The 9499-nt window shown below is 68.4% G+C and overlaps 1 protein-coding gene across 1 annotated transcript; it reads right to left on the minus strand.

The window, feature by feature from the left end:
* Nucleotides 1-5889: 5889 nt before the first annotated feature.
* Nucleotides 5890-7407, minus strand: EMIHUDRAFT_208306 (hypothetical protein; the record flags this gene model as incomplete). Its single annotated transcript, XM_005772826.1, has 4 exons — nucleotides 5890-6030; nucleotides 6200-6250; nucleotides 6382-6428; nucleotides 6627-7407. 4 exons carry the CDS (start codon nucleotides 7405-7407, stop codon nucleotides 5890-5892), a joined length of 1020 nt encoding a protein of 339 aa, XP_005772883.1.
* Nucleotides 7408-9499: the final 2092 nt, after the last annotated feature.

Here is a 9499-nt window from a genome sequence, read left to right on the forward strand (position 1 = left end):
TCTCCTTCCGCTGACTACGTCCGGTCGTCGGCGCCGCGACGGCCCGCCGGGCCGCTCTCCGCCCGCCGCCCGCCGCGCCCCTCCTTGTCGAGAAGCTTCTGTCCGAGGATGGATGTGCCGAGCCCGTCTGCCTCCACCTCGGCTGAGCTCTCCAACCACTCCTCCTTGTGCGGGGGCCACCCACCAGCCTCTCCCGCCTCGCCCTCCTCTCCCGCCTCGCCCTCCTCTCCCGCCTCGCCCTCCTCTCCCGCCTCGCCCTCCGCCTCGCCCTCCGCCTCGCCCTCCGCCTCGCCCTCCTCGGCCCCCGCCTCGACCTCCGGATCCTCCGGGTCGCACGACTCGTCTCCGTCCGACTCGTCGTCTTCCTCCGTCTCCGCATCCTCCTCCTCCTCGGCGGCCGGCTGCTGCGACGGCAGCGCCGCGTGCTGCTGCTGCGCCCACAGGCCGGGCCTGCACACGGGCGGTGACCTCGGGCGGGAGAGATCGGGAGATCTCGGGAGATCTCGGGAGATCTCGGGTGATCTCGGTAGATCTCGGGAGATCTCGGGTCACGGGCCGGGCGCCTGCACACGACGGCGAGAGACCAGTGCAGGCTCTCGTTGATCGGCACGAAGATGTAGTCCTTGGAGAAGAGGTCGACGTGCCTAGGGGGGGAGGGGGGGGGAGGGGTTCGGGGTTCGGGGTTCGGGGTTCGGGGGAGGGGGGAGGGGGAGGGGGAGGGGGAGGGGGGAGGGGGCTAGCCGCGCAGCCGGGCGCCTCTTCCTCTCCGTACGCACGGCCCCCACAGAGGCCTCTCCCTCTCCAAGAGGGAAACGCGGAGAGGGAGAGGCGAGCAGACTAGAGGGGGAGGGGAGGCGAGGGGGGGGGCGGCGCGCTTTGTCCAGCGGCGGACGTGCTGGTAGGCGTCCTCGCGCTCCTTTGCCGACGACCCGCCCTGCATGGACTGCAGCAGCCGCTTGTAGAAGAAGGAGTTGAAGAAGTGGCACCGCTCGAACATCTCCGGGTCGAGGCTCTTGAGCTCCTCCTGCGGAACGGCGAGTGTGCGGCGTAAAGAGTGTGCGGCGTAAAGAGTGTGCGGCGTAAAGAGTGTGCGGCGTAAAGAGTGTGCGGCGCGGCGAGTGTGCGGCGTGAGGGGGGGGCGGACGGAGTGATGACGCGGGCCTCGCCCTCCCCCCCCCCCCCCTGGCCTGGAAGAAGCGCAGCCGGTAGTCGACCAGCGAGTCGTTAAGGAACTCGCCCTCCTCGAGCCGCGCCTGGAACACGAAAGGCGTCTCGCGTTAGTCGCCTTGCGGTCCTCGCCCCCTCCTCGAGCCGCGCTTGAGAGAGAACCGCGCAAGGCACGCGCTCCACCCGCAAGGCACGCCCCCCGCCCCCGCCCGGGTCTCTCTCTCTCTTCGCTTCTTCTCTGCTCGCGTCTTCTTCTCTTGTCCTCTCCTCTCTTGTCCTCTCCTCTACTCTCTCGCCAGCTCGTCCTCCGTCAGAACGATCGCGTCCTTGGCAGCCTTGTTCGGGTACACTGCAATCCGCGCAGCCTTGTCGCCCTTGCGCCGGACACCAAAGTCGGCGAAGCCGGCGTCAGAGTTGCGCCGCGTCCGCCGCCCAGACCGCACGCCTGCGGGGGCCGAGCCGTGCACGCGTCGCCGCCGCGTCGCGGTCACACACACACACACGCAAGGCTTGCGCGGCTGCAGCAGCGCGCCTCCGCCCGGCCCGGTCTCCGCGGTGATCTGCACCTCGTCGTCCTCCTCCTCCTGCGCGTGCGAGAGAGATCGCAGGCATCACGGGGGGGGGAGGGGGGTACGTCGCGGCGGCGGTGAAGGGGGGGGGGGGGGGGTCCCCCGAAGCTGCGGCGCCCGCTGCCCCTTCCCTGCCCAGCGCCCCCCCCTGCTGTCCCGGAAGTCCGAAAAGGTGGTCTGGCGCCCTCCGTAGCTGTGGGGCGGAGGCGGCCTCGGCTTGGCGCGCGCGGGCTGCTTCCCGCTGCTGGCCGCCGCGAGCTGCCGCGATCCGGCGCTGGAGCCGCCGCCGCGGCTCGTGGCAGCGCCGCGGCTCGTGGCAGCGACGCGCTCATCGCAACGGGCAGCAGCGGAGGCTCGCGCAGCTGCGGCGGCGCCGGGCGCGCTGCTTCCTCCGGCGTCGGAAGCGCTGCTGCCACCGAGCTTGCCGTTCTGGAAGTTGGTCCTCGCCTTGAGCCGCGGGATCGCCTTGAGCACCTCGAGAAAGTTGTGATACGTCTTGAAGCCGAGGCAGAGGTAGCCCTTTGGCGAGCCTGCAACCGAAGGGGAGGAGGGCAACGTGAGCAAAAGAGGAGTGCTGGCGCGCGCAGGGCGTGCAGCGGGAAAAGAGCTGCGTACCGACGTTGGAGAAGGGGTCGTACCAGCGGTTGAGCGCGTCCAGCGGCACCTCCACAACACCGCGGATCTTGAGCACGTTGCTTCGCTTGTCAAAGATTGCGCTGCTGATGCTCGACGTCTTGAGCTTGATGGTGCAGAAGCCAATACCTTCCGGCACCTCGCGCGCGGTGATCCAGCTGAAGAGGTCGAGCTCGAAGCTGACCGTGCCCTCGCCAGACTGCCACGTGCCGACCTTGATCTCCTTGCACCACTGCTTGATCTCCAGCGGCTTTGGCTTGGGGTCGAGGCCTTGCAACGGGGACAGCAGGCTCGCGCTTCGCACCGGCGCGACGGATGTGCTGGACCCCGGCCGCGAAGACGCGGCGCCCAGCTGCTGGGCGGGAGTGGACGCTGTGCTTGCCTGCTTCTGCAGCCAATCCGGCCGAGATGCAGCCCCCTTTACCGCGGGACGCTCGTAGCCAACAGGCGCGCGCTGGAGCGGCGCTTCGTTGCCGCGCGGACGGTTCTGGTCGGTCTTTGGCGGGTCGCGCGCGCCGTCGGGCGGCTCGGTGCGCGCGGGCTTCCCCAATTCCTTGCCGATGCTCCTCATGATGGCGCTCGACATGAGAGCGAAGAATGTCCCGCGCGCCAACCAGGCAGGCGTGACCGTTTTCTTTCTTTCGGTGAGCCGGTGCCAGTCCGCGCCAGTCCGCGCCCTTGTCGTGCCAGTGTGCTGTGAGAGAGGCTTGTATTTTAAGAATTCTTTCTTTCTTTGGCACTAACACAGAATAATAATTAAGTTGAAAACAACTCTCTCACACAGAAAAAAGAATTTTCAGCCAGCACTGCCAGAAAAAAGAATTCTCGGCGCCCAAACATAAAAACAATAACACCAACAACAAACCTAAACTGTGCGTCGGTCGTGTCCAACGTGGTGCGGTCGCTCGGCTGCCGCCTGTGCCGCGCGCCGCACAAGCCGCATCAGGTCACCGGCGGGCTTCCGGGCGGCGTGCACAGGTCGACGACGACCGCCTCCTCGTCGGCTGCGGGTCGGTGCCGCGGCACTGTCATCGGAGTCATGGTCACACACAAGCACGTGTCCGAGTCGAGCCCCGCGTCCTTCGAGTCGCGCTCCTGCTCCTGCTCCTGCTCCGGCTCCTGCTCCTGCTCCTCCTCCTCCCATTCCACGCCAAACGAGAAGTCTCCTTGGAAGAGGCCCGAGCCGCCGTGCTGGCCATGGTTCGAGCTGCCGCCCGCCGCCTTGAGGATTTTCATGCTATGCGCTGGGCGGAAGCGCTCCTTCACCTTGCTCACCACCTCCATCATCAGGGCTGTGCTGAAGCCCGACTTCTTCCAGGAGAGTGGTTTGACGCGGACTTGGTCATCGGAGCCGTTGACGACATCCGTGAGCATGTCGAAAAGCTGCGTCGCGCACGCTTGCGCATCGCGCACCCTCAGGGACGCGTCGTGGCCGATGATCGTCACGTCCTTGAGGAGCCCGCTCGCGTGGTTGTCCTTGTCGGCCTGCTCGAGGGGCGACATCGCGTGGCACGTGGAGAAGTAAATGGCCTTGATGTACGGCGCCCCGTGGACGATGTCCGCGGCAATGTCGAGCAGCAGCGCCGACGCAGTCTTGGGGACGGTGGAATCGACTTGAGGGACGCCCGAGAGCCAGCCGGCCGCATAGTCCTCCTCATCGAAAGAGACGCTGCCATCATCACTGCCGTGGATGATGACAACGGCCAGCGTGTGCAGTCGCGCGGCGGAGGAGGAGGACGGGCCGGCAGAGGAGGACGGGCCGGCGGACGACGACGACGGGCCGGCGGAGGAGGAAGACGGGCCGGCGGAGAAGGACGACGGGCCGGCGGAGGAGGCGGCGGCGGAAGAGGACGAGGCGCAGCAAGAAGCGTCTGGCGCGGCGGCGGCCGCCCCCTCCTCAACCTTTGTGATAGTGTCGAGCTTGCGCAACGGCCCCGCGACGTCAAGGGCGAGCGCGCTGCGCGTCCGAATCACGTCGCTCGCCTCGTCTGCGAGCAGCGCAAAACGGCCGGTGAGCTCGGCGCTACCCCTGCAATAACCAAAGAGCCGCGTCGAGCCGGGTTCGGTCTGCTCCTTGTCGCAGATCAGCGACGGGAAGAGGGCGACCACCATCTCGTTGGGCTCCCACTTGTCGGTCTTGGCCGGCGGGCAGTGCAGCTTGCTCACCTTATCGAGGACGAGCCCTGCCCCGGGCCTCGCAAGGAAGGGCTTCTTCTCCTTTGCCTCCGCCCCCTCGGGCTCAGGCTCGCCCTCGGGCTCAGCAAGCCCCGCCGCGGCCTCGAGCGCTCGCTTGGCGGAGGTGGTCGCCATGTACGTCTTGGCGATCAGCGCGAGCGTGCGCTCCTCAACCTCGCCGCCGTCCCGCGCGGCGTTGATCAGCACCTGCGTGTCGTCGTCGTCGAGGCAGACCCCCCTTGTGCGCGCGGTGGCGAGGTCGAGCAAAACGCGGTTGTACTTGACGCCGTCTATCCACCGGTAGAGCACCGTCTGCGCCTGCTGCTGCGCCCGCTGCGCCTGCCGCTGCTCCGCAGCCCTCTCTGACGAGCGGCGCTGCTCGAAGCTGCCGTGGCGGCGGCAGGCCTCGCTGCAGAACCACTCCTGCCCCTGCTCAGGAGGGGAAGAGAGGCACTGCGGGTGACAGCCAGCCTCGCAGCCCTCGGCGTCGCAAACGAGCATCTCGTTGCCCTCCTCGTCGTTCTCCTTCCTGCATTTCATGCACGACGCCGTCCTCCCGCCCTTCCTGAGGGGCTGACTGGCACACGTCCACCCTAGTCGCCGCCCACCAGGGGCGTCATCATCAGCAACCCAGTTCACCTTGGGCCGGTTCGCGTCGCCGCGGGCTGCGTTGGCGCTGCTGCGAGGGCGGCTCGAGTCTGACTCATCGCCGTCGGCGCGGGACCGCTTCGAAGCCCCACCCACAGGCCGCTCTGGTGTCGGCGGCCGCGGCTCTGGTGCCGGCTGCGGCTTGCCGAGGGCGCGAGCGGCGGCGGCGGCGGAGCTCTCGGCTGAGGAGGAGGAGGCGGCCGTGGAGGAGGGGGCGGCCGTGGGGGCAGCCGTGGAGGAGGGGGCGGCGGTGGAGGAGGGGGCGGCCGTGGAGGAGGCGGGAGCGGCCCAGGGCTGGGACCGCCGCTCTGGTGGCGGCGGAGAGGGCGCGTTGCGGATGCGGAGCGGCGGGCTCTCCAGGCCAGCAGGCAGGCCCTCGGCAGCAGGCGTGCTCGGATCGGCGGACGCGCTGGCCGCGGCGGCGACCAGGCCGGCATCTGCGGTATCCGCCGGCTCCATCATTCGCCGTGGCGCGGTTTTCTTTTCTCGCCGTCGTGGCCGAAACACCGGGCACACGCACGCTCTCTCAAGGTCTCTTGGAGCAGAGCCCCGGCGAGTCCTCGAAAGAGCTACCCAAATGGGTCCTCGGAGAGGGTACCCTGGGTGGGCGGGGCCTCCTGCGGGAGGCTTCCGAGACGGTTCAGAGAAAGCTCGCGCCGCTCCGGTCCCGGCCAACCCGCCGCGCGCCTCCTCCGAGTCAGGCCCTGGCCGCCGACATCGAGACCGACGCGCGCGCGGCTGCCGGGACGAGGGCCTGGCGGCTGGCGGTGCGCGCCGGCTCCTCCCTGCCCGCCGAGCTCATCCCCCACTTGTCGTCCCAAGCGACGTCGACCGTCGCCTGCGGCCGGAGGGAGAGGGGCGAGGGGTGGGTGGTGGGCGGACGGGGGCGGGCCGGCGCTGTCGTCTCTCTTCCCCCGACGGGTGACCGAGCTCCGCCCCGTCGGCGGTGGTGCTGTGGCATAGTGCGCTAATGGCGGTGGGTTGGACGGACGCGTCTACTCTATCACGTCGGCGAGCTCGGGCAGGCCGTCCCGCACCACCTCGACGACCAGCCGCGCCTGCAAGCGCAACACGTCCGAATCGTGACACGCGCAGGCGCTCGTCTGGCACGCCGCTCTCGAGCCGCACGGGCGCGCGCCGCGTCGTTGCGCGAGATGAGCGGCGGCTCGCGGGCGTCGGGTGACGCGACGCGCTCGAGAAGCTGCCGGTCGCCCGAGCCGAACGCGAGGGGCACGCCTGCGGTCGTTGGCGGACAGCCACGCGTGAGCGCGGCTCGCCCCGCGCCCGTGCCAGCTCATGACAGAGTGTGTGGTCCCACAGACAGTGGCAAGGCGCCCTGTGCATGTGGGACGGCGCAGGACGCGGCGCTCGGGCGCAGCCAAGCGCCGATCGCGAGGCCGATCGGGTGTGCTTGTGTGTGGCCGGGCCTTGCACCGCCAGAGCTGTCGACGAGCGCCCCAAGCCGCAGTACAGTGTACGAGACGCCTCGCTGGCCGCAGCGCGTGCGGAGCGCGGCCTCGGCGTCCGCCTGCGCAGCTATGGCCGCCGGACCGCCCATCCGCGTTACAGCCTCTGCCAGCTCCGCTGCCCCATCGACCGCCTCCCCGCCTCCGCTCGGCTCGCTCACCGCCCGCAGCGCCGCAACCCCCATCGACGATCGGAGGACGACGTGGCGCATGCCGGAGGCCGACGCCGCGGCCGCCACCTCGGTGCCCAGCCGCCTATTCGCCGCCGCGCCGGCAACCGGCGGAACTCGCACGTTCACCCCCGAGCCTCCCGACTCTGCGACCGCTGCCAGGTACTCACTCGAGGCGCGCGCCATGTACTGCCTCCCGGTCTCGATGCCATCGTCTGGCTGGCCATCGGCGTCCAGGCCTCCCGCCGATAGGAGCGCCTCGTCCCGCTTCGCCGCCGCTGGGGTGGCTGAGATGAAGTCGGCGTGCGCCGCCGACAGCAGCACGGCCACGTCCACTCCCTCAAACGCCTTGCCGAGGGCCTGTTGCTCGTCCGCATCGTCCGGCACGACGCAGAGCTCGATATGTAGGTCCTTTTGGAGGTCGAGCAGAGGGAAGAGCGTCCCGTTGCGGAGCACAGCGCCGCACATGTCAAGGCGTAAGCGCGAGGCCTCTTCCTCGTTCCGCACCACAGCTCGGAGCTGCAGCGTCTGGGAGGGTGAGACCTGCTCCCGGAGTTGGCCGATGACGCTCACGCCCATACGACCGGCGGCATGGGTGACGGCAACGACCAAAGCATCGGCCGAGAGCAGCAGAGCCGAGAGCAATAACGCCTTCATGTCTGCGGCAGTCTTCAGGGCAGCAGGGGTGTCCTTCCAGTGGTGCTGAGAGGATTTCGCCGCAAGAATTCTTTTTCCCGACTCGGCACTTGATCAAGCCCTGAGTGGCGTAGTGCCGTACGCTTACTCGGGATGTGTGGCAGCCCCCAGCTGGCTGAGTGTCTTGTGAGCTTGTGTGTGTATGTGTGTCGCTCGCGCGCGTGTCGTCCTCTTCTGTCCCGCGTCCACCCCCGCGCTGGTGTCCAGTCCGAGCCAGACTGTTCTTCGCCTTCCTATCAATGTATGTTTATGGTAGCGCGATTGTGCGTCAGGCGAAAGGCGAGCGCCGGCGGAAGGTGGCACGCCGAGCGTGTCAGCCAAGGGAGGCGATTGCGCGTCAGGCCAAGTTGTTGTTGGCCGACGACGTCGACTTCGCCTCGGCTTTGCGATGCCGAATCCGCTCTTGTTCGTCGGCCGGGGATCGGCGCTGACGGCGCGGCGGCCCGAGCGGCTGACAAGGCGAACGAAGGCGGCGGAGCATTCCAGCGGCTGGGCGAGGGCCCGCCGCCGCCCGCCTCTCGAGCGGCACGGTGTGCACCGCCTCCGCCGGCCACGCGAGCCGGATCGCCGCGCCGCGTGAGTGTTAGATTTTGTTTGGTAGTGCTAAATTTCGCAGAAGTTGGATATCGGGGGATGTCATCCTGTCTCCAGACAGCCCTCTCCACCACCATCGCGCAGGTATCTACAACCACAAACATTCACACAGCACATATATTGTTCACAGCAGAAGGCGGCGCGAGATTGCGGCGGGATCACTCGCGGACCAACGTGGGGTCCAACCCAACCAAGGGGAACTCAAAGTCAACTCAAAGACACTCAGGGGGACAGCCTGGCCCTCTTTCGCGATGATGCAGCCGTCTGTCGCGCCACCAACCAAGGCCCAAGGCGTACCTCCTCTCGAGAAGAGAAGAGCGGCGGGATCGCCGAGATCAAGCACCGCGGCCTCAAGGAGAAGATCCCCGTCATCAAGCACCTTGGCGGCGGCGGCGACGACGACAACTTGAATGGCAGGGCCCCGATTCGCGGCGTCCTCCAGAAGGTGGACGTCGGGCTTAAGTAGGGTGCCCACAGGGCCCAAAAAAAGAAAGGAAAAAAGAAATGGGCCTCCCCCGATCGCAGCACTTCGTGTTGGCCAGTCGAGAAATTGAGAGTGTGACTAGGAGGGTGGGACGCTGGGGATTCTCAAAGGTATACCCTTGGAATGGCCGGATCCAGCCTTAAAAGTACGAGATCGCGCACGCTTCGCGCGCTGCACCGCCTATTCTCCGCGGCTGAGTGACGACGCGTGCCGTGTGCCAGCAGAGTTGGGCGCGCGCGGCGCGACGGCGCCCGCGAGGAAAGGCGCGGGTGCAGCGGCCGCCGGCGGCCGTACCGCCCGCCAGCCGGCGCAGCAGCGGCCAGCGCAGCGGCCGCCGGCGCAGCAGCCAGATCAGCCGGTGCGCGCCTTGCGAGGCGAGTACTGCCGCCCGGCAGCCTTGAGGCGGCCGGGCGGCAGTACTCGTTCGAACTTTGCGAGCCGTGCGCGCGCCGAGGCGCCCGCGGCGCGCGCCCGCCCGGCTGCCAGTAGGAGGCGGCGCAATATGGCCTATAGTACAGCCCTTGGGGAGGAGGAAGAGGCTGGCTGGCAGTGCTGTATGCCGCCGAGGGGCAGTTTTGGGGTGCTGTCACGGGCCCAGGGGGCTGCAGAAGGTGTCCGCAGCCGGGACAACCCGCCCCCCCAGCCGAGGCCGGTCGAAGCCCACTTGGGCACAGCCATGAGGAGTCCTCTTGGTGCTCCTGGCGGCCGTTGGAATGGCGAGCGCGCGCCGATGGGGGGGGGGGGGGGTCTTGCTTGCTCCACACCGAGCGCCATCGGTCCGGACCGGTGCACTCACCGAGGGGTGGCCTGCACAAGGTCTGAGCCGCGGGCGCTCGGCGCCAAGTGCAGTGTCACGCTCGCGCTCGCGCGTGACAAACCGGGGAACCCTCGTTTCCT

Source organism: Emiliania huxleyi (assembly GCF_000372725.1).
Source record: "Emiliania huxleyi CCMP1516 unplaced genomic scaffold EMIHUscaffold_35, whole genome shotgun sequence".
NCBI classification, from domain to species: Eukaryota; Haptophyta; order Isochrysidales; family Noelaerhabdaceae; genus Emiliania; species Emiliania huxleyi.